Source organism: Arachis ipaensis, chromosome B10, assembly GCF_059453495.1.
Source record: "Arachis ipaensis isolate K30076 ecotype BB chromosome B10, ASM5945349v1, whole genome shotgun sequence".
NCBI classification, from domain to species: domain Eukaryota; kingdom Viridiplantae; phylum Streptophyta; class Magnoliopsida; order Fabales; family Fabaceae; genus Arachis; species Arachis ipaensis.
The window spans coordinates 59,173,732-59,199,488 of NC_142435.1; the positions used below are offsets into that span (position 1 = coordinate 59,173,732).

Here is a 25,757-nt window from a genome sequence, read left to right on the forward strand (position 1 = left end):
GCTGCCTAAAGGGTTGATTAGATCCTCTTGGCTCCATCCATCCTTGATTGGTCTGACCTTGATGCACATTCCTGCTATAACTTCTATTTCCTTTAACAATATTAGAACCAAACTCAAAGCAAGAGGGGTGAGAGTTCATAGTAGCAAATAAAGAGAAAAAAGAAAAACAACAATAAATAAACAAGCAAAAGAAAAATATTTACAATAACCAATAATAAGGCACACGTTAGCAGTTTCCCGGCAACGGCGCCATTTTGACGTCGGGTTTTCTGCCAGTAAAGAAATTCATAGAAACGGTTGCGTTGTAGATATAGTTTCTAAACCGGCAAAAATCCCTTCGTACAAACGTGTTGGGTGTCACAAGTAACAAACCCCTTAAAAATTGTTAACCGAGTATTCAAATCTCGGGTCGTCTTCTCAAGGAACTGCGAGGAAGTATGTTCTTATTATTGGCTATAAAGGTTGTAATCGGGGTTTAGAAGGTGAGAAGCAAGTAAATTAAATGACGAGTGAATTAAATAGCAAGTAAAAATAAATAATAACTGTAAAACAACTTTTGGCAAGATAAGGAAATTAGAAGTCCAACTTAGTTATCCTTCTCAACAATAATGAAAGTTGTATCTTAATTCCACTTGGTCAACCCTTACCAAAGCAAAGGAAAGTCAAGGGACTAATTAAATTGACCTTTGAATCCTAATTATTTCCTAAGAAAAGGTTGGGATTAATTAAGTTCAACTCAATTAGCAAGGTAACGATTATCAATTATGTTGAGTTTAATAACTGTTGAGTTACTGAATTCTTAACCAAAACCAAAAGGGGAAAAGTAAAATTGCTGGAATGATAAAGAGATCCTTAGATGGGAAGAAATGGTAACTTAAATCAAAGAGAACAGTCATAAACTGAAAATACCTCAATTATCATTAATTCAAATAACAATCTGTAACATGTGAGAATTCATAAATCAAATTATAATAATCAATTCAAATGTTGGAATAAATAAACAGAAGTAATACTAAAACAACATTAAACCTGGGATCCAGAGTTACTCTTAGAACAAGAAAAAATCCTAAATCCTAAAAGAGAGAGGGAAGATCTCCCTCTCCACTAAATCTAAATCATTGAAAGGTGAAAATACGCGAGCTCCCTTGAATGGGTGTATTCCCACACTTTATTACCTCTGGTCTATGCTGTCTGTACTTGGATCTGGGCCAAAAAGGGCTTCAGAATTTGCTGGGGGCGTATTCTGTAATTTCTGGTGCGTGGCCTCTGTCACGCGTCCGCGTGGGTCATGCGGTCGCGTCATTTGGAGCTTTTCCTTGCCACGCGGTCGCGTCAGTCATGCGACCGCGTCATGTGCATTCTGCTTAAGGTGCACGGTCGCGTCAGTCATGTGACCGCGTCGCTGCTGATTCGTGCTTGGCACGCAATCGCGTCATCCACGCGATCGCATGGATACCAGTTTCTTTAAAGCTCCATTTTGCTTTCTCCTTCCATTTTAGTATATTCCCTTTTTCATCCTTTAAGCCATTCTGCCTTAGAAAATCTGAAACTACTCAACACACTAATCACGGCATCAAATGGAAATAAAGGTAATTAGAATAATTAATTTTTAAAGCTTAGGAAACATGTTTTTCACAACATGACATAATAAGGAAGGGAAAGTAAAACCATGCAATTAATGTGAATAAGTAGGTGAAGAGTTGAATAAATCACTCTAATTAAGCACAAAAGAACTCATGAAATATGGGTTTATTAGTTACCCGCTGGAAGCACAGCACCGTCTTCTTTGTTGCAGTGCCATCTTTGTCATCTTTTCATTGCAGCGCCATCTTCGTCATCTCCTGATTATAGTGCCGTCTCCTAAGGTCTCATCGCCGTTGTCTTCTGAGGTCTCGGTGTCGTCGCCTTCGTCTTTGAGATCTCGGCGGCGTTGGCGCGTCTGAGTTTGCAAATCGTCTCATCACCATCTTGATCTGACTTCCTCAATGTCATGCCAATGAAATTCTCTTTATAAACTGATGCAACATCTGGTTATAGTCACTGCCTCCAGGTTATGCTCGTTTCATTCCTCAATTTTTTTGTGTTAGATCCCCTACTCTTACCATTCATCTTCGTTAGGTTACTCTATTTTGCTTCTTTCTTAATCGTGTGTTTGTTTTCAATCAAGTGATGAGAAAATAAAACTCCAACAATATGAAATGGATTCAATCCATGATTACCTGTATTTAAGTCTGTGATGATTCACTCGTACCTTTCTGTTTCTCCTATTCAGCTTCTTTTTTCTATTTTTGTTTTTTTTAATTTTGTTTTCATGAATTGAAAGCTAAGAGACATGATGATTTTTCTATTGGTTCATGTTTTTGAATTATGTGACCGACATCTTTTTCCAATCTCTGATCTCTATTAGCAAAATAACAACGCATTTCCCTTTTTTCCCAAATCTTAGGGTTTTGAATTTTACATCTCAAATTCAACTATTCTGAACCTTCAATTAGTGGTTTCTCTGTGATTTCTTGCATAAATTGTAGTATATGCTATTCCGATTTAATGTATGAGTAGAAATTTTATTGCATATGAGAGCTACTGCTAATTTGCTATATTGTTATAACCACAATTGTTGATTTTTTTTTTGTTTTGTTGAAATTTTCAGCTGAAAGTGAATAATATATTCATGTTCTATTGTGACGAACTAAGAATAAAATTCACATGTCAGACTTTAGAAATTTTTCAAAAGTCAATGAGAATGATAATTCTTCACTGAGCAGAATTGGAGCTGTAGGTGTTTTTCAAAAGTTTGGCCTGTAAGTGTTTGATCATATTGGGAATAGTTTTCCAACGCCAAAGGAGATTTGCAAGGGGCTTGACAAGTTTGTGCTTGGTTAGCCTAAATGAAATTTAACTAAAAGTTTTATAGTTAAAACTTTGAAGTAGCAGTGAGAACTGTTAATACGTTGATCAGCCTAGATCGTGGTCCCGGTTGTAAGTCCTAGTGAGGCAGTGATTCCGTTGGTTAACGAGGGTGGTTCTGTAACTCACAACGTTCTAACCATAAAATGGCTAGTTTATTGAGAACGATGAGTAGTTTAAATCTAGGAAAAAATAATTTTTTAGTAGTAAAAATAGATAATGGTGAAGCATCCACCTCTGGAACTAAAAATGAGTTAAAAGTAGCTAAGTTAGAGGAAAGTTTTCATAATCGGAATATACTTATAATAGATAAAGATGAAGTATATAAAAAAGTAATTTCTGGGAAGGAAGAGACTATGAAATTCATATGTTAGAGTACTGTAAACCAGGAACAAGTAGTAATAGGACTATTACCATCTTAGAAGAAGATAAGCTAAAAGAACATAGTAACAAAGGATATAACTTCATCCATATAGGATTAATAAAAGTAGCAATAAAACCTAATTTTAGAATTGGAATAAATCTTTTTATATTATTGACCTTAAGAGACACCAAATTTCAAAATTTTAGTGATTCATTAATAGGAATATTAGAAAGTAACTGTCATGATGGATTAGTTTTCTTCAATTGTTAACCGAATTATGCTATGAATTTAAAAAATGAATACACTTGGCAAGTTTTAAAATTGCAGGTCCGATCTGATGAGAAAATTATAAATGAAAAATATGATCCATTTGAAATAATATATAGGATATATTATAAAATAACTAAGGTTAATTATAACTTTAAGGCATTAAAACTAGGGGTGTTCATAAAAAAACTAAAATGTGGTTAACCGGTTAAAAAATCATAACCACATTTTGGTTAACCAGTTTAATGAAACAATTTAAAAACCATATCCATATTTTTTAGAATTGGTTAACCAAAACCAAATTAAAAAAACCGGTTTTTAACCGGTTAACCAAAACCAAAACCAAATTAAAATCAAAACCTAATTTCAAAACCAAATTACATACTCTTTCTCTCTCTCTCTCTCTCTCTCTCTCTCTCTCCCTTTCTCTTTCCCTCCCTCTCCCCCTTCCTCTCTTTTTCTCTCTCCCTCCCTTCTTTCTCTCTCTTTGTCTCTCTCTCCTCTTTCTCTCCCTTCTCTGTCTCCTCCTATCTCTCTTTTTCCCTACTCTCCCTCCCCTCTCTCTCTCATTTTCCTCTTTCTCCTCTCCTTTTCTCTCTCCCTATCCTCTCTCTCTTTTTCTCTCTATTCTCTCTCCCTTTCTCTCTCTTCTTTTTCCCCTATTTCTCTCTCTTTTCCCTCTCTCTCCCCTTTCCTTCCCCCTATCTCTCTCTCCCTTCTCTCTAACTCATTTTTCTCTTTATCTCCTCTCTCCTTTCCCTCTCTCTCTGCTTTTCTCTCTCTCTCTTTCCTTTTTCCCTCTTTCTCTCCTCCTCTCTCTCCCTATCTCTCTTTCCCTTTCTTCCTCTCTCTCTCTCTATCTCTCTCTCTATCTCTCTTTCTCTCTCTCCACCTCGTCTTTCTTTCTCTCTCCCTTGTCTCTCTATCCTTCTCTCCCTCTCTCTCCCCTTCCCTCTTTCTCTCTCTCCCTCTCTCTTTCTCTCCTCCTCTCTCTATCTCTCTCTCTCCTTCTCTCCGCTCTCTCACTTCATCTTTCTCTCTTTCCTTGCCCTCTTTCTCCCCCTCCGTTCTCTCTCTTCCTCTCTCTAATCATCTCTCCCCTTTTTCTATCTATCCTCCTCCTCTCTCTCCCCTCCTATCTCTCTCTCTCCTCTCCTCTCCTTCTCTCTCTCCCGTATCTCTCTCCTTTCTCCTCTCTTTTCCCCTCTCTCTCTCTTTCTCTCTCTCTCTCTCTCCCCTCTCCTTCTTCTCTCTCTTCTTTACCTCCCCTCTCTTTCTCTCTCTCTTTTTTTTCTTTTCTCTCTTTCTCTCTCTCGCTCATCTCTCTTTCCTTTTCTTCTTTCTCTCTATCCTCCTCTTCCTCTCTTCCTTTTCTCTCCTTCTCCTCTTTCTTTTCTTACTCTCTCTTTTCTCTTTCTCTCTCAACCTTCTCTCAATCTCTATCCCTCTTCTATCTCTTTTCTCGTCTTCTCTCTAAAGCGAGAGAGAAGAGAGAGGAGGCGAAGATAGAGGAGGAGAAAGAAAAAAAGGAGAGAGATAAGAAGAGAGAAGAAGGATAAGAGAGAGAAGAAGAAAAGAGAGAAAGAGGAAAAGAAAGAGGACAAAGAGAGGGAAAGAGAGAGGGGAGAGAGAGAGAGGATGGGGAGAGAGAAGGAAATAGAGACAAAAAAAGAGAAGGAGAGAGAGAAAAGAGAAGAGGAGAGAGAGAAGGAGAGAGGGAGAGGAGGGGAGAGAGAAAGAGGGAGGGGGAGAGAGAGGGAGAGAAGGATAGAGAGAACGAAAGGGGAGGGGGAGAAAGAGGGGAAGGGGAGAGAGAGAGATAGATAGAGTTGAGGGGGAGAGAGAGAAGAGAAAGAGAGGAGGAGAGAAAAAAATGGGAGAGAGAGAAAAAGAGAGAGAAAAGAAAGAGAAGAGGAGAGAGAGAGAAAGAGAAAAAATTATTTATAGAAAATACTGAAAAGAGATAAGAAAGAAAAAGGAACGAAAGCAATGGAAGGGACTTCATTATTTACAAATGTTACTCGTATCATTTAGAAAGAAAAAATTAGATTAAAAAAATTCAATTAAAAAAAGGTTTAAAATTTTGGGTTTTTGTATGTAAAAATATTAATTTTTGTGTAAAAATCTATTTTTACATGTAAAATCAATTTTATGGTATAAAAACTAATTTTTAGTATAAAAACCGGTTTTTGGGACAAAAACCGGTTTTTTGTGTAAAAATTTGGGTTTTATATGTAAAAATATTATTTTTTGTGTAAAAATCTATTTTTACATGTAAAAACCAATTTTATGGTATAAAAACCAATTTTTTAGTACAAAAACCAGTTTTTTGATACGAAAACCAGTTTTTTGGTACAAAAACCAATTTTTTGATGCAAAAACCGGTTTTTTATATAAAAACCGGTTATTTTTTTAAAAAACCGATTTTTATTTTAATAACCGGTTAAAAACCCGTTTTGAATTCCACTAACCGGTTAATAACCGATTTCATCATGTAAAATCAATTTGGTTAATTAACCAATACTATATTTTTGGTTAACCAAAAAACTGGTTTGGATTTTGGATTAACCAAACCATGAACGCCCCTAATTAAAACAATCCTCAAAAGTAGAAACGATAATTATCCATGTAAATCTTAAAAGATCTCATATACAAAACCATAGAAAGCCAAGACAAGAGGAATTATTAAGCAAAATTCCAGAGGAATGGGTAATACCTTATATTATTGGAGAACCACAAATAGAAAACACCATATTAAGAGAAATAATAAAAGAAGGACCAGATATTAGAATTAGGATGAATAGATTCTAATCACTAAGAATTCCTGATAGTGTTGAATCTATTAGTCATAGAAACTCTATAGATAATTCGTCAATAGGAAATATGGATAATATTATAGGAATTAATAATATAACGCCTCATATAGCCACTCCGGTATATAAAGCACCTTCAGATTACGACCCAATGGAATCACAAGTATTCTTAGTAGTTATCAAGGAAGAACCATTTAAGATTGATAAAGAATGGATAAAACAAGATTTTAATGCTGATTATAATAAACCGTTAAGAGATTGGTATTTTACTAACTATTTTGAAAATGAAGTTATTAGACTAAGAGAATTATTCTATGATTTTATGAAAGAAAATAGAATTAATTTATATTTCTTTGACTGGTATGTTAATTATTATTTTGAAAACAACAAAAAATTATGTCCATTAACAAAACCAACTGTTGTATGAAAAATTAGTTCAGGATCAATAATAGAATCTGAATATCCTCCTAAAGAAACTATTAAAATACTAGTTGGAAAAGATTTAGAAGTGGAAGCAACACCTTATAAAGATAGCAATGCAGAAGGAAACATAGAAAAAAGAGATATTAAGAAATTACATCAACAATTAAACTTTACTAATACCATGCTAGATATAATGAAAAATATGGAAAAAAAACATTAAAGTAGACAAACTATAGAAAAACCTATATATAAATTACAAAGCTTAGATAATATTAGTTTAAAATCTAAAGTAGAAGCAAAAGTTGAAGAATTAAAAGAAAAACTTAGAAGTATTAGTCTGGAAAAAATGACGATTAATACATTAAAAAAGGAAGAAGAGTTAGAAATAAATAAAATATCTCATAAAAGAGATTATCCTAAAACAAGAAATTATTATTCTAGACCATCACCAGTAGATGTAGGCTTAGAAGAAATAACACAGTTAGTACAAAATAGTTTCATAGGGTCAGACTTAGTAGAATAGAATATAGATAGATTAAGTAAAGAAGCCATTTTAGATCAAATGTGTAATATGACTATGGCTACAACTGCTTATAAAATGAGAAAAGCTTCCAATAAAGAAGCAGCAATTATGTTAAACCAAGGATTTACAGGATAATTAAAAGACTGGTGGGATAATTTTCTCAGCATCCAAGAAAAAAATTAATTATTAATAGCATTAAACAAGAAGATCAGCCACCAGATGCTACATGCACATTGATATATACCATTATTAAAAATTTTGTAGGAGATCCAAGTACTTTTAAAGATAGGATAGAAACCCAATTAAAGAATTTAAGATGTCCAACCATGTCTGATTATAGATGGTATAAAGATGTCTTTATGTCAAAAGTTATCATAAGAGATGATGCACATGCACCTTTCTGAAAAGAAAGATTCGTAGCAGCTTTACCAAAATTATTCTCTGAAAAAGTATTACAAAAACTACAAACACAGTTTGGGACTCAGATTCCCTATAACTCATTAACTTTTGGACAATTACATAACATAATAGTACAAACAAGTATAGAAGTATGCACAGATACCAAGATACAACAAAAAATAAAACAAAAAACTATCACGGGGAAAAGAGAACTTGGAATATTTTGTTATCAATATGGAATAAAAAGAAAAAATTCTATAAAAAACCTAAATATAATATAGATAAACCCCTTTATTATGAACAGAAACGTTATAAAAAAGTCTATAAAACCCCTAAAGGAAAACGTAAATCTTCTAGTAAGAAAAAACAAGTAACATGTTGGAATTATAAAAAACAAGGACATTATGCTAATAAGTATACAACAGAACAAATAATAAGTAAAATAGAAAATAAAGAAATTAAACATGCTTTAACAGCTATATTAATCAACTCAAAATCAGAAGAAGAATCAATTTTTGAGGACTCTTCTGAAACTGAAGATTATTTTATACAACAATTGGACCTTATGTCAGAAGAAGAAAGCCCAGAAGAAAATACTAAAAAAGATGAGCAGAATAATTGTTTTGGAATAGGATTATGTAACTCTAGAAATTGTGAGAAAACTGTAAATATTTTGACTAGAGAACAGACTTCTACACTAATAAAAATAATTGACAGGTTAGAAGATACCCCCTTCCCCCATTAAGAGACAAATTCATAAATCAATTAGCTGAATTAGTTAAAAAAGAAGAACAAAGTAAGCAGGAAATAAGACCAATAGAAATAAAGGAAATCTATAATCAGTTTAAAAACCCACAAGAAGAGGTCTCTCTTAGTTCTCTTAAAGAGGAGATAAAAAATTTAAAAAGAGAAGTTTCAGAATTAAAACAACAAAATATTAATATGGACTATAGATTACTAAAAATAGAAGGAGAAAATATAATAAAAATTCAAGAACAAACTTTGCAAAATAGTATTAGCAAAACAGAAGAGACTAGTAACATAATAATTCCGGAGAATTATATTAACATGGGTCCAGAAAATTACATAAATATACTAACTTATTAGTAAACCAAAAGTGGTTCACTACGATAACTTTAATTGTAGGAGAAGAAAAATTTGATTTCATAGCTATGGTAGATTCAGGAGCTGATGTTAATGTATACAAGAAGGGTTAATACCTACAAAATATTATGAAAAAACTACGGAAAAAGTTTTAAAATTAGAAAATGACTATAGACTATAAATTATCCAAAGTAAAAATCTATAAAAATCGAGTATGTTTTTCCACTGCATTCTTTTTGGCAATTAATATATCTCATCAAGTCATATTAGGAAATCCATTTACTATACTGTTGTATCCCTTTAATGTCGTCGTCGACGGAATAACTTGCTTACGCATTCCAAATCATCATGTTCATTTTGAATTTCTCACTAAGCCAAAACAACATGAACTTAATATGTTACAACATTTATCTACCCATGTTAATGTTATAGAAAAAGAAACAAAATAAATTAACTATTCGAACCAAGAAAGAATTTTACAACACCTACCAATCCAAATTAATGTTATAGAAAGAAAAACAAGACAAATTAACTATTTAAATCAAGAGGTTATATACAAAAGAATAGAAGAACAATTACAAACTCCTGAAATACAAAATAAAATAAAAAGAATTGAAGAAAAAATTAAAAAAAAGAACTATGTTGCCTAAACCCCAAAGCTTTTCATCATAGGAAATTACATGAAATATCTTTACCATATGAAGATGGGTTTAATGAAAAGGATATACCAACAAAAGCAAAACCAATACATATGAATAAATAATATTTAGAATATTGTAAAAAAGAAATACAAGAATATCTGGATAAGGGACAATAAGTCCTTCGAAATTACCCTGGAGCTGTACAGGCTTCTATGTGATGAAAGCATCTGAAATAAAAAGAGGTGCTCCAAGATTAGTTATCAATTATAAACCTCCTAACAAGGTACTAAAATGGAATAGGTATCCCTTACCAAATAAAAGCGATTTAATTAAAAGATTAAATAAAGAAATATCTTTCCAAAATTTGATTTGAAATCAGGATATTATCAGATTACAGTAAAAGAGGAAGATACATATAAGACAACTTTTATAGTACCTGAGGACAAGTCATCTTATGCTAGCATTTCAAGTATTTTGCACTTATTTCATTGGGTTTTATACACTTCTTGCATTATAAGTAAGTGATTTGGAGTGGAGTTGCATAGTTATGTTAAATCAGTCAACCATCCTTTATTTGACACAAAATCATAAGGTTTAGGCTAGAATTAGTTGGTTTTTGAATGATTTATAAACCTTGTGAATTTGGTGATGCTTTGATTGGTAGTTTTGATTTCTTGTAGGTGAAGAAATGATGAAAAAAAGGAAAAGAGAACCTTAGAGCACGCTTTGGACCTTAGGCCACGCTTTGAAAAGCGTGACCCAAGGCACAAAAGCGTCACGCATCAAGGAAGCAAGGACCAAGCGCTCACTAATTGAGCGCAGCGCTCTCTAGTTGAGCGCTAAAGCACTAGCACCAACCAAGAAGCAATGGCGCTACGTTGGTGCACATAACAGAGCACTCAAAGGGGTGCCAATTTGACAAGGCACCAGGGCTCAAACAAGGAGCGCTACGTTAACTTTGTTAACATTTTCGTGGCCTCCCCATGAAGAAATCAAGGCGTGATATCAAGGAAAGATGGAGCCAGGATTCGAAATGAGGGCAAGGCGCTACACAACAAAGCTATGAATAAAAGGAAATTGGCAAAAGGGGGCAGCCAAGGTTCAAACCAAGCACATGGAGGAATGAAGGAGCGCTACAAGCAAGGAAATTAGCAAAAGGTGGCCTCACCAAGGCTCGAACTAGGAAGCCTCACCTTGCGCACAAAGGGCGCTACGTGAACTTAGTTCACTGAGCGCTAGTATGCTTTATGAGGAAATTAGCAAAAAGGCTTCACCAAGGCTCGAAGTGGGAGTTCCACTCCAACATAAAGGGTGCTCCGTTACTTCATTTTACTGAGCGCTATGAAGCTTAACTTGAGGCTTTGTTCGAAGCCTGGGAAAAGGCCATTGAGCACTACGTTATTTGAGTTAACTGAGCGCTTCCCTGGAGGTGTCCCTTGTAACGACCCAATTTTCAATATGTCTAGATCATACTGAAAACCGAGCGCTACCAATTTGTTTTCCTAATTAGTATCTATTATTTATCATACGAGCCTGATTCGTTGTTAAAAGTGTAGTTAATTTGCGAGGTATATTATTTTTGAAAACATTTGGGTTAGTAGACAGATTCATTCATAATTAATTCAGAACTGATAATAGATAAAATAGTTATAAACAACCACACATAAATACATTTCAAGCAGTTGATAACATTTGGTGATCCATCTTTTATCAGAGTATAAACTTTTAGCTAGAACACCCCTAGATATAGCTAGATAATAACTATATACATATACATACATAAAACATCCCAGGTCCTGACCTGTTCAAGAGGTCCCTAAGCTGGCACCTAGGCTAGCCTACACTCTATACTCACTTAGTCCCTCTAAACTACTAAAGTGAGGGAAAGTACGTTCTAGGTCTTCAAAACTCAAGTCATGTGGAACATCATCAAAAGGTAGAACATCATCTGCTACTCCTCTACACGATCAGACATTGCCATAGGACGTCTCTCTGGTACCTCATCAAGTAACCATACAGCAGGAGTCTCGTACATAGGGTTTAGGTTAAAGTTCACGTACAAACGGGGTGCAGACATTAGCTGGTCTCACAGTATATACATGTAAATGGAGAACGAGGTTCACCCTAGACTCAGAAGACTATCTAGAGCAGAATCCTCTTTGTAGAACCATCATCAACGAACTACGGTAAGGTACTCTTACTTCCATCTGAAGGGGGAAAGAAGAGAGAAGGGGTAAGAACTGGGGAGTTCTTAGTAGGGCCGGGGTTATTAGTTATGTTCATTAATTCCGTGTTGTTTAGCAGACGAATAGCAAAATACCGAGAAGTAGTGAACAGAAGATACAGATAAATGGAGAAAAAGAAAAAACAAAAAGCAAAACACAAACAAAAGAATACAAGAAAACAAAACAAAGAAAGCATATATTTAAACAACAATCATAACAGAGGAAATGCGCAACCAAGTATGATGCATGTCTAGCCCTAGTGCAGGTAATCATTTGTCGGTTTCTACCCGCTCCCGACGTAACTCGAAGCAGCTGAACCGGGTATGGTTTTCCAGTCAGTATAGGTACAGTTCTCACTAACTGACGTATGCGTCATATCCTCTGTAAGCAGACTCTGCCTTACAGGTGATGGCATTCCAGCCGTGTATAAAATCATATCCTCTGTAAGCAATCCTTGCCTTACAGGTGAGGCATTCTAGCCGTGTATGAATTAATATCCTCTGCAAGTGATGCCAAGTTATCAGTTGTAGGTATAGCTCTCAATAGCTGTGTAGCACTGGAAAACGCTTTGTGGTTGTACCACTATCTATCTGACTGCCTTCACACAGCAGATCATCACATAATCATTCTCATTACCATCATTCATTATCATTCTCATTATTCATCACCACTTTCACATTCTTATGCAGTACCTCTTTCTTTCTCTGTTCAATAATACTGTACAAACTTTACATCTTTCACTTCTACAATATCTTGGCTCAAACCATTTCTCTTTATCATATTACTCTTTTTTCTTTGTATCTCTTTACTCTGTTCTGGTTTCTCTTTTCTCTGTATCTCTTTACTCTGCTCTGGTTACTCTGTTCTCTGTATCTCTTTATTTTTCTCTAATTACTCCTTCCTTTGTATCTATATTACTCTTTTTTTCTTTATCTCTTTACTTTACTCTGCTTACTCTGTTTTCTGTGTTACTTTATTCTGCTATGATTTATCTGCTTAACGTATGTATTTTAAAGCTTATGTAAATTTCGGTATGAATACTTAGCCTGTCCCAAGTATAGGTTCATTAAGTCTATACTGAAATAGTTTAACTTTTCATATAATACATAACCCTAGTCGCAACTCAAGGACTAACTATGTTGCCCTAGTTCGTTCACTAATTCTGTCTGTTTTTCTGTCATTAAAACTTTACAGACTTTTTCTTTGGTTTTCATCTTTTATTTAACTTTTTATCTTTCCTTTATCTTTGCCTCATTAATATGTTCTTACCACTCCTTAAGTGTTTTATGAAGGTAATTATGAGATTCTGCGCTTAAAGTTGTCTTTCTAAAGCTTTTACAGAAAACTGCCTTTTCCGTATTATTTTATTATTTTTATTAAAATATTATTTTTAATTAAATATTACTATTTAATATTTTATTATTATTTATTATTTTATCATTAATTTTCGAATATTAACTTACCTTTTACTTTTAACCTTTAAAATTCACTTTTTACCACACGTAACTTTTAATATTTCTACTTTTACCACCCTAACTTTCAGAAATTACCAAATAACCCCTTAAACACCAAAAATTTTACTTCCTTGCCCCTTTCTAAGATCTAAAAGGTGTTCTTCAATGTTCTTCATCACACTCAAACTGTTCTTCCTGTTCTTCGTATATTATTCAGATTTTTTCTCTGTTTTTACCCGTTTTTCAGTCTTTTCAGCAACCGATTTTTACCAAAATTTATAATAAATTCCCAGCCACTAAAACCCCATCTTTTCCACACAATTTCAACACAAATTGAACCCCAATTTAAGGATTAGGATTCGTTTTTCCAGCTGCACTCAAGAACATGTTTCATAGCTTGAATATCATCAAATTTCATCAAATTTTCAGCAAAATTTCACCAAGAATCACTCATATAAATCATCAATTTCAAGCACAGCCAAACAATATCATAATCACACAACTCAAACACAATCAATCAAGATCAAATTCGTCAAACCCTACCTTGATTTGCTGCCCCAAATCCGGTTACTCTTTGAAGTATTCTTAAAGCACTTTTTCCTCCTAAAACACATCAAGAACAACTTTAAAACTCTAAACCATCAACTAAACGAACTTCAACAGCATCTTAGGAAGGTTATCCTCACCTTAAACATGCAGGAAATCAAAGATCTTTGGCCCACAAGTTAAGCTAAGCAAGAGATCTAAGGAAGAACATCAAGAAAACACTTGGTTAAGCATGTTTCCTTGAAAACCTAATTGAAGAGGGAGGGAGACAGCCATATCAACTTATTTCTAGCCTTGATAAGTTACATGGTTATGTAGAGGAAGAAGAGAGGATCATTTTGGTGAAATCGGAGTTTTGATTTGAGTTTTAGTTCAGAAGAAATCAAGCTTTGAAGATTAAGTGTTCATGAAAGTTTCTCTCTTTTCTCTCTTGTTATTTTCGGCCAAAATGATGAAATGAGACAGCCTTGGAGGTCTTGTGGGTGTAAGGTGAGTTGTGATTGGTTGGCTTGGAGGTGGGTTAAAATAATATTAAAATATCTCAGGTGTATAACTACTAAAACTAAATGTATCAGAACACTTGTAAAAACATCTCTAAAAAAATATTTTCTGAGCTACTAGCATAAATGAAACTAGTAACATATTTATTATGAGAATAGAACATGTATGATGAGACCTTAGCATTGCTAAAATCATCAGAGAGTTTTGGTGCTAAGCTGCACCAGTAAACTGTTAACCCAGTTAAACCGATTTTCTATTTTTAACTAAAACTGACCAGGTAACCTTATAATATCATTCAAGAAGCTTATAATACTAATATAATGATAAGATCATCATATTATCTCTCTTCTCTCATAAATCGAGTCCGGTTTGTCAAACTGAGACTATTTACGAAAAACCGAATTAAAACTCCTAACCGATACGGTTCAAAAACTAGGTTCTTCGTGACCGCGTTATCGAGCTTGCCTCGGAAAAGGTTCTAGTTTAAGGATGACATAATGACAATGAGGATTGAGATACTTGATGATATATCAAAGGGATTCCCCTTACTGATCTTCCGGAGAAATCCGTACTTCCAGAAAAGATCTCACGTACTCGAAAATCAGGGTGATACTTGATGATATATCAAAGGTTTTCCCCTAACTGATCTTCTGGAGAAATCCATACTTCCAGAAAAGATCTCACGCACTCGAAAATTAGGGTTCTTACATCCCTGAGCCCAATTTAAATAAAATGCCACCTTGGATTAAATCCTTCACCAATTTGAAAAAGCCTACTCCAAAGTCTGAAGATAAAAAATTAGAAAGTGTATAAATAGGACTTAGTTTGATTTGTAGAGGACCTTTTTTTCTTTTCATTTTTAGTTGTATCTTGTTGCTCACTTTTCAATTTTACTTTGAGCTGAATTTTAGTTTTCATTTTGAATTGGAGGAATTGGGATTGAGATCTGAGTTCTCTTTCTCTTTGTTTTTACTTTTGCATTTCTTACTTTCTGTTTCTAAATTTTGGATTGAGATTGAAGGAATTCTGTTTCAATTCTTGATCTGAAATCCCTCTTTGATTTTCTTCTGCATAATTCAATAAATTGAGAATTGAATCTGAAGTTCATTTATTGCTTTCATCTTCCTTTCTTCTGCAAATCTTTTTCTATTTGATCAAGGAAGGAATTGAGATCTAGCTCTACTTTCCAGTCTCATTGATCTCCTGAGATCTTCAATTTCTTTTTTAGATTTCACAATTGAGCTAAGTTTACTTTCTGTTTTGTTCTTTAAACAAATTTTACCTTTCTGTTTAGATTCTCTGCAACTTATTTCATCTTCTACTTCTCTGATCAATTTCTCTTTAAATTCTTTTGTTGAATTCTGAATCCCAGCTCCCACATCCATTTACTATTCAAGCAATTTACATTTCTTGCACTTTAAGTTTCATGCAATTTACTCTTCTCACTACAAAAAACACGCTAATTTGCGGGGTTTTTTTTTCTAATTTGCGGCAGTTTTTAACCCCCGCAGATTGCATTACAGCGGTTTAATAAACTCCCGCAGTTAGGTGTGCTGCAATATTTTACGGGGGTTTTATCAGAACCGACGCAATTTTGAAATCCAAATTGCGGCGGTTTTTGTCCCCCGCTATTTGCGGGGGTTTCAACTAAATCGCGTCGGTTTCCGAAGACTTCCAACAGTTTTGTGTTGCAGCATTTTTTATTCATGTTGTGGGGGTTTTAAACCCCCGCAAATATGGTAAACTTAAAACAAGATTTTTTTTTGTTGGAGTTGTAAACTCCCACAATTTAAAATGTAATGCCAAAATATTTTCACTATGATATATATAGTTTTTTCTTATTTTATATAATATTTATTAGAATGCAAAATTTAATAAGATAAAATTCTTTAAAGTATAAATCTAAAATATAACCCATTAAAATAAATAATAACTTTTTAATATTATAATAAAATGTATAATATCTGAATCATCACTGTCTTTATATATCTAATCCTAAAAATTAAATAAGCTAAAATAATATAAACTCACAACTACCACTAATGAGTTCTCTACTTGAATAAGTTTGTTTAATAAAAAAATGCAACATAATACCCTAACAAAGGTGCAACAATAAACAACTAATCAATCTTTAAAGTAATACTAAACAATGTCTTCACGATTTTCATTGCTTCCTCCTGATGATGTTCTTCCTGTTGTCGGTGTAATAGGTTCGTTCTCAACATCATTAGCCTAAAATAAATTAAAAATAGAAATGTCAACATAAAAATTGCCACATCTATGACACTATAACGACAATTTAAAGACAAAAAATGTTAAAAAGGCATTAACCTTTTCTTGTGTGAAAAACTTGAACAACAAATTAGTAAGAGTAGGCATGTAAAAGTTAGAATATACGAGACTAATACCATGCTAGAACATTAGCATAATATAACGGTTATCATTTATCATAATTTTTAAAAATATTAGTCCAACATAGATTTGACAAGAGATGGCAATTTACCTGAGTTCTATGGTTAAATATACTAGTAAGTTCAACAGGAATTCTTCCTTCTTTAGCAACAAAATAAGCCTTGAATGCAGCTAATGTCCCATCAAATTTAGACTCCAAACGCTTAAAATCAGCTTGCGAGTAATTGGTAGTAGATGACATTGAAGTTGAAGAATTAGCTAACTGGCTAGGATGATTGCCATTTCTGAAAGTATTAGTAGGTGTTGCTCCCATTCCCATGCATCGCACCCTACCAGAATGCTCCTCCCCAAACACTTTGCCAATAGCATCATTTGTAGATGGTCCAGATTCATCTTTCTCATTTTGAGTCATAAGTACTTCAATTTGTTCTTGCATTTGAGATTTAAGCAACAAAAATATAACAAAATAACATTAAGGTTTGGCAGATTTTGAAGTAACACTTTGTACTAAAATAGACCAAAAAGTACAACTTACTGCTATATCCCTTGCTTCATCAGTCACAAACGACCCATCTCTCTTCTTATGAGTTTCTATGTACATTTCTCCACGGCTAATTTTTCAACCAGTTTCTAAAAACTATACAAAAGAATATAAAAAAAAAGTTAAAGAGCATATCTTAACGTAGTAAAAACAAAAAATGATTGATGGTTCATACTATTTCATGTCTTTTCCTTGAGATGGGTTTCAAGCCACCAGTATGGGGAATTGTTTGCTTCTTGCGGGCTTCCTTATTTCTCTACACATCTCCTATAAAAAAAGAAAAATGAAGATTAGAAAAGTGATTACGTATTAATATTATATTTTGAAAATTTTAGCATGTTACCATTGTAGAAGGTAGAAACCGATACTGAACAAAGGATGCCCATTGATCTCTGTCGATGCCGACTGAGACATTATCAATGAGTGCTTGTCTACTCATGCATGGATCATAGAACTCTTTCCATAACTTAATTCTATGTTGTGACCACTTTTTTGCAAGGCTCAATTTGCAATATCGCTTTGCAATGCCCTCAGAAATTTTGAAATGAAATTTTGGCTATAAAAAAGAATCATACATAAATAACAAGATATCATTAACAATAGAAAATTTTAATAGGAATTTAGTAAAACTAATTATTTCAAATATATACCTTCAGCAAGTTACTAAAACACTCTTCAAATCTAGATCGAGGTATGCCTAAAGGTCCTGACCACTTTGAGAAATTGATTGGAAATAACTTACAATCAACTGCCAATGTCCCTAGATATCCAGCAAGCAAACCTTGGGCTTCTCCAATAGCTTGTTGATCTTCAAAGTTCACAACAACTTGCTCATCTCTAGATAAGTTATCCATTTCTTTAACTTTTAGCCTTCTAGTCTTAATAGTTCCATCTGTGCCTTTATTTCCAAAGTTTTAAACTAAATTAAAAATTTAAACACAAAGTATTTGCATATAAAATTAATTATATGTAAGTACATATTTACTTTTAAAATAGAATTTTTAAACATTTTACAATTAAAAGCTTTTAAATTTTAAACAATTATGAAGAATTCACATGTAACACAAAGGACAACACAAATCACAGAATAAAATTTCACTCCTAGACACTAGGATCAAGAAAGAAACAAATCACTTGAGTAAAAGAAGACTAAGTTTGCAACAGAACATTTGTTAGGTACCCCTAAAAAATAAAAATAAACTCTCCAAGAATCAAGAATATTTCGCAGTTCATATGAGTACACCTTAAGAAAAAAAGAAAATTTTCAAATTCATCAACAACTCGTGTAAATCATATGGGCACCACTGTTCAGCTGTGGATTAGATCCTAAAAATAAATAAATTGAAAACTATATATCACTGAATAAAAATACATAAATAAATTATTTAAAAAATCATCTTTACATCAAGGAAAAAATGGAACCATGGACAACGACAAATGCAACTCGTCAGAATCTAGAAAACCCTCAATCAAAATCTCAATTAATAAAGAATAAAGGCAAAACTTGATAAATAAGAAAACAAGGAATCTGATCTATGTACACCACCAGTTTTAAAAGAGACAAGAATGTTAGAAAGCACGGTGCATCTAGATATAATCACAGAAAGAAGAATACCATGAAAAGAAGAGAAACAAACATTCAGAATCCAAATTCAAAATTGCAGATCAATGAAACAAATTGAGCCACTGCCGATTGATCCCACTAGGTGGTAGAGCAATACTACATTCGCATTCCACAAAAGGAAACAAAACGACTCTGTGGGTGGCAGCGATGATAAGCTATATTATAGAGGGAAAAGGAGCAAAATGGGAATAACTTCCTGATATCGAAATGGCGCTCCTTCTCCTTCGGTGTATCGAAATGGTAAGTACATATATATATATATAGTGTGGACCGAAAAACATAAAAGATTTAGTAGTGGAATACAATCTTGTATTAAGTTAGTCTTACTTACGAATGGCCTAATTGGATTGAGATATCACTTAATTAAGAGTGCAATTTAGCCACCTTAATTATTGGATATGATCATTATATTATTTAAATTATAAAGTGACTAACGAAAAAGTTAATTAAATGGACATCTAATTGAGAAAGAGAGAGAGAGACAGAGAGCAATTTACAATATTGACCAGACAACCACTCATTATTTTTCTACCGAGTTTTCATTATTACTACAAGGAGAAGATAAATAAATAACAATTTGGACAAAACGAAAAGGGGATTTGAAAGGGAAAAGATCATGATGATTTGATGATAAATAATGTGATTTCACAAAAGCCAGAACTATGCATATGCATATCACTTTGTCATCTAGTAATATTATAGGAGTAGTACTATTTCGTATTTTCATTTTATGCCTCGGGAGTTGGGTAAATATTTTAAGATTTTTATTAAAAATATTTTGGGCAACATTTCCGTACAATTGAAGTCTTTATCATATGCCTCAAAATAAGTAAACTTTAATATTATTCAACCATAGCCACATAGAAAGCTAAATAATCAGCATTAGACCTGTAAAAATTGGCATAGTACATGTTCAGCTATCAATGCATCACTTTTTTACTTTTATACAAGAGATTGCACAAAAAAATATATTATATATAAAGATTAAAATATAAAAATTTGCATTTATATAGAAAGCACTTATTTAGCAACTCAGCATGAGAAATTAAGTTTATTATGCACCATACCTACTGTCTCCACGGTCCAATATTCAGAAGATTGACGTCCACCAAAGGGCCTAGTATGTTCTTGGGATCCTTGGTTAGGCAGTGAATGATCCATATTACTATTCGGATTGCTTTGTATTGCTGAATCATGATTAGGTGGTGAATCATGATTAGGTGGTGAGATATCCGTAGGTGAATTGTGAAATACCTCGTCGTTAGACTGATCAAAACCATTTTCAGGTAGAGGAGCTGATCTCAGGGGATTAGTAAACCGTTTACACTTCGGCATTGCTGTAAATGAATTTAACAACAAATAGTTAGAGAAAATAACTCAAAAAGCATGTTATATTTCACACAAAATTAGGCCAGAGATAAAATTTATGAACAAGCCAACGGATTAACCATAACTTTAAAATTAACAAATATATAAATAAGCTTTAACCTTAGATTTCTCATTATGAGTCAACTACGTCATCGATCAAGTGGTTTGTTGCCAATTGAATGTATTCATCACTGTTACCAAAATATTGATCAAGAGCTTGCTCTTGATGTGGCTCATCCTCATCTGCAGCCTCTTCAATTTCATCACCCATTTCATACAAATCTCTTGGTTTTAAATGAACAACAATACTCCATCCTTTGTTAACGACATCATCTACGTAGTATACCATTGATGCTTGTGACGCTAGAATATAAGGCTCATCTTCTTCATGTTCACCGGTATGAATTGGTCTTTCAAAGTTAACACAATGAAAATGCCATTGATCTCTTCTATATCCTCTATGTCGAGTGGAATCAGCCCATTTACATTTGAAGAGAACAACAGTGAATCGCCCATAATAGCTAACCTCAATTATATCCTCCAACTTGCCATAATAGGGTACATCACCTTGTCTTAAATTTTTGTCAACTCGACTTGCAACACATGGTGTGCTAGAGGTTAAATATACTCCACTATTCTGTGTCCTCAAACCTTCTTCACGAGCAACAGTTCGAAATGTGCAACCATTTATTTTATAAGCACTATATCTCGTTGCATTTGATAAGGGGCCTCGTGCTAAAAATTTTATGTCAGTAGACAATTGTTCTATGGTATCTGGGTTCATTATCTGAAATTGGGATAAGTTATGAGAGTTAAAACGTTTATATCTTAACACCTTTTCCATTTCATAAACTCTAATAATTAAGTAACTTACTCGTTTTTCAAACCACGAAACAAATTCCTTAAATACTCTCTTCTCTATGTCTGTGGGGTTCGGTCTTCTTCCCTTTGAGCTTCTTCTTATGTATTCTCTAAATTCACTGCATTAGGAATTAATTTGGATTCAGAGTACGTCACTCACGAATATAGATTCTGAATATATTACTGCAAATAACCTCTATCTTTACTTACTTCACATAATCCTTGACGGCTTGACAATTTAGTAACACATATCTATGGGCTTGTAGCTTTTGCTTTTCATTCAACGTAAAAATTGTACCAGAACTCCCTGCTTTACCCACCGGCGGAAAGAGACAAGATTCTGAGCATCCCTTGTCAAGCGGGTCATCACATACACGTCTAGCTCTATTGAACCTTGTCTCTATATCTTCAAAATAGCGAGAACAAAAAGTGAGACATTCCTCAGCTAAATATCCTTCAGCTATAGATGCTTCTGCTTGTGCTCTATTCCGCACATGGGATTTTAGATGGCCTAAGTCCCTAAAATAATATAAAAAAATCAAGTAAAAATGACATGACTAGAGATGCAATTCTAACGATCTTTAGTTCATCATACAAAATATTTTACCTCTCAATTGGATACATGTATCGATAATGCACTGGACCTCCGAGCTTTGCTTCATCTACTAGATGGACCGTCAAGTGAACCATGACGGTAAAGAATGATGGAGGGAATAACATTTCCAACTGGCAAAGGACGACCACTATGCGTTGTTGGAGCTTGTCAAGTTCAGAGTTACTTAAGCTTTTCCCACAAAGGATCTTAAAGAATGAGCCAAACTCAGCCAATACTGCGGTAACATGATCTGGCAGCAAATGACGAACTGCTATTGGTAACAATTCCTCCAAAAGAATATGACAGTCATGACTTTTTAATCCAAAAATTTTTTTCTGTCCTTCATCCACACATCTCGAAATATTACTTGAGTATCTATCTGGTAGCACAACATTCTTCAATGCCGAAAGAAATAGCTTCTTGGTGTCACGTGTTAGTGAAAATAAAGATAAATGACATGATCCATTGTTACTTGGCCAGAGATCACGCCTTATGCCCATTTCTTTCAAATCTTTCCGTGCCTTGAGATTGTCCTTTGATTTTGCTTTGTCATTAAGCAAAGTGTACAAAATGTTATCACACACATTCTTCTCAATGTGCATAAAGTCCAGATTGTGACGCAACAAATTGGTTTTCCAGTACGGAAGATCAAAGAAAATGTTTCGCTTGTTCCACTGCTTAACTTCTCGTCGAGGTCTTTTCCCACCACTACGAGATTCTTCTCGTTGCTGATCTCGTGTTTTAACATCCTGTTGTTGTTCAAGAATGTCAGAACCTAATAACTTCTTAGGTGGACCACGCTCCTCTGTGCTTCCATCAAAACGAACACGATTCAGTCTAAATCTATGATTTCTTCCCAAAAAACGTCTATGACCCATGAAGCACCATTTAGAACTATGACGGAGATAACAAGGAAAAGAATCAAAGTTACAAGTGGGACAAGCTAAACCGGTGTGTGTGTTCCAACCAGATAGCATACCTAACCCAGGAAAATCACTTATTGTCCACATAAGAGCTGCATGCATTCTAAATGTGTTTCCGGATGATGAGTCAAATGTCTCCACACCATCAATCCATAAATCTTTCAATTCATTTATAAGGGGCTGCAAGTACACATCTATCTTATTTCCCGGGGACTTCTTTCCTGGAATAACCATTGATAAGATAAAAGAAGTGTGATTCATACACATCCAAGGTGGAAGATTTTATGGAATCAAGAACACAGGCCAAACGCTATTAGTAGAACTCAAGGCTCCGAAGGGATTAAAACCATCAGTTGCAAGACCTAGGCGAACATTTCGTGGCTCTTCGGCAAATAGTGTGTGCATCGCATTAAAATTCTTCCATGCTTCACCGTCCCTTGGATGTCTCAGTAATCCATCTCTTGCAGGTGCAGAATTATGCCATTGCATGTGCTCAGCCGTCTTGCTACACATATATAACCTTTTCAACCTTGGCTTCAGTGGAAAGTATCGCAAAACTTTTGCAGCTTGCTTTTTCTTTTTTTTCTTAGGGATCCATCTAGATATACCGCAATACTTGCATGTGTCTTGTATGTTATCTGGAGTGTCATCTAGATATAACATACAGTCATTTGGGCAAGCATCAATCTTAGTATATTCTAGGCCGAGTTTGCAAATTACTTGCTTGGCCTTATAAAAACTAGAAGGCAGCTGTATTCCATCGAAAGTATCTCTCAACAAAGTCAATATCATAGTCATGGCCTTATCGCTTATTCTACACAAGACCTTTATGTGATACAATTTGATTATAAACTCCAACTTTGTGCATTTACTGCCCTCGTGCAACTTTTCATTTCCGTCTTTTAAAAATTCATTGAACTCACTACCATTATCAAAGGAGCCCTCATGTAATCTTCCATCTGCGATGTCTTCATCTCCATCGGGTATAACTGCATCATTCAATCCCATTATACCTTCATCCCCATGGTGGCCGAATACATCATGCAGTAATGTATTTAGCAGATTCTCTTGAGATGGTGGTGCTTGCACTTCTATACTACTTGGCTCAACAGGTTGTATCTCACCATGACGATTCCAGATCACATAGTTTCTGGGAAATGGCTTTAAGAGCAGGTGATCCTGAACTGTGTCTCTTTTATGCCATTTTCCAAATGCACATCGTGGACATGGACAACATATTCTATCCGAAATGGCCGCTCTCGCAAAAGCAAAATCAAGGAATCCAATTATGCCATCCATGTATTCCTTTGTTGTTCGAGGTTTTTCAATCCAAGTTCTATCCATTTGTAACTAATTTATTCAACTAAAAAGTATAAAAAGTTGTAACATAAAGAAGGAATAAGTAATTTATTTTTGTAAAGTAATTAATACATTAAATCTTGTCATCGTAATCATTATAATAAGTTGTTAATTTTTTTTATACTATTTTATGTCACATTGATTTTTTTTAATTTTTTACACAGAAATACTAAATTATTCTTTAAGTATTGGTGTCGTTTTATTGGTGTAAAGTGATAGAAAATTTTAACAGATTACAACTATTTAAGTTTTAATCTTCTAAATTAAATTCTAAACAAATATAGTTTTTCATATCACATTTAAGGATTTGAATAATTATTTTATATGTAATTAATTGGGTATTATTTTATACTTGGTTAGTTTTTTAATTAAATTTTTAGTCATAGCTATATTCAATATTCAATAAATTAAATATTATAATATTTTATGACAAGCATTCTAGCTATAAAAAGTTAAGTTATAATTAAGTTATTGTATATTTTAAACGATTCAAGACTAGAAAAATACTATTCTAAAATGAGTTATATTTTATACATTTTGTTTTCATGTGAATATTATTATATATTTTTTATGTTAAAGTTTTTGCTGTTCAAAAATATTTTTGAAGCTCAGTAATTGCCAATCAACTAAATAAATTGAAAACTAGAAAAAGAAAAAAATGACTAGAACATAAAAAGGAGGATAGATATTTCAAAAATAAAATCCCAAAAATGATATACATAGAATTTCAAAACTATAACTATTTTATTCAGAATAAAGAACATGTAACTACTTTATTGAGGCAGAGAATTACCTTGTAAAAGGAATCAACTGAATAGTTTGGATTAGATCTGATACATGAAATAGGAGCAACAGGTATGCCAAATCAACTACTTAGATACTGCAAAAACAATTTTAAAAAAAATGATAAAAATAGTTTAGTATGAACATCAGCAAATGAAAACTTTAATTTTAAATAACAAAATGCAACAAAAGGCACAATTATCACAAATAAAAATGTTCTCTTTATTTTAACTTCAACTATCAAAGAGAGGTTGAACTCAATTTAATTACAAAGCTGTGACAGCGAGACAAAAGTTACATCTTAGGCATCACAGGAGAAAATCAATATCAATGGTTGCTATTATTATCTATATACAATATGCTTATTAGTTAAATAAAAAAGACTGCGTCTTAAGCATGTAACTAATATTTTGTTTTTAATTAGTAGGGAATTATAATATGATTCTTACCGCTAATAATTATAATTGTAAGTGGTTGTGGCACTGACTCGTATATATAGATGACAAGGTATTCTATGCAGCTTTTAAGAAGAGTTCCATCATATGGACTTGTCAAAATAATTTAAAATTGACTATCTCTATTTTTTTTTATATTCACAATTTAACTCTTTACATTTTTTATTCTATAAAGGAATTTAGCATCTAATTTTCCCTAATCTATTCCCACAAATCAAATCTGCAACACCGAATTCTACCTCACAGGTCATGGCAAAATTCATCTGTTGGTATAAGAATAGTAAGAAAAATCACTGCTACCAATCTAGAACATCATGATAGGTCTAGAGGAGGAAAAAAGAAAAAAAAAATTTTAAAATTGAAAGCTTTTAATTCCTGAAGATTAGATTTGCTTCAAATTTTCTCATAAGATTTTAATTAGGAACTGAGGAAGGTCGAAGTTAATGAAGCATGAAGCATTCTCTATTTCAAATGAACTTGGAATCACTAAATATAGTTTCATCTTTCAAGAAGCCAAATATCAAATTGGAAAAATTCAATAACACTAACAAATTACTAAACTCAATTATATGTGATCAAATTTTTACCTTTGCATAGAAGCACAGCTGCAACTATGAAAGCCAATAGCAGTAGCAATGGAACGCGAACAGTAGCAGCAACACAAATCTG

General features: G+C 33.5%; 2 protein-coding genes, 3 non-coding genes and 1 pseudogene across 5 annotated transcripts; 3 read left to right on the plus strand and 3 right to left on the minus strand.

Moving 5' to 3' along the window:
- The first annotated feature begins 2,160 nt into the window (after positions 1-2,160).
- Positions 2,161-2,242, plus strand: LOC148580206 (small nucleolar RNA Z199). The gene has a single exon (XR_015899265.1). It is a non-coding gene; the product is annotated as a small nucleolar RNA Z199 (small nucleolar RNA).
- A 257-nt stretch (positions 2,243-2,499) lies between these two features.
- Positions 2,500-2,582, plus strand: LOC148580207 (small nucleolar RNA U54). Its single transcript, XR_015899259.1, has one exon. It is a non-coding gene; the product is annotated as a small nucleolar RNA U54 (small nucleolar RNA).
- A 91-nt stretch (positions 2,583-2,673) lies between these two features.
- On the plus strand, positions 2,674-2,768 carry LOC148580208 (small nucleolar RNA R64/Z200 family). The gene has a single exon (XR_015899273.1). It is a non-coding gene; the product is annotated as a small nucleolar RNA R64/Z200 family (small nucleolar RNA).
- A 13,541-nt stretch (positions 2,769-16,309) lies between these two features.
- Positions 16,310-20,079, minus strand: LOC110263971 (uncharacterized; annotated as a pseudogene).
- A 166-nt stretch (positions 20,080-20,245) lies between these two features.
- On the minus strand, positions 20,246-23,835 carry LOC107620696 (uncharacterized). Its single transcript, XM_016322825.2, has 4 exons — positions 21,581-23,835; positions 21,184-21,492; positions 20,987-21,092; positions 20,246-20,899 (listed from the first exon to the last, which is right to left on the minus strand). The coding sequence occupies exons 1-4, from the start codon at positions 22,756-22,758 to the stop codon at positions 20,246-20,248; spliced, it is 2,247 nt and encodes a 748-aa protein (XP_016178311.2). The 5' UTR covers positions 22,759-23,835.
- LOC148580209 (uncharacterized) lies at positions 22,774-23,835 on the minus strand. The gene has a single exon (XM_088491788.1). It carries the CDS (start codon positions 23,833-23,835, stop codon positions 22,774-22,776), a length of 1,062 nt encoding a protein of 353 aa, XP_088347914.1.
- Positions 23,836-25,757: the final 1,922 nt, after the last annotated feature.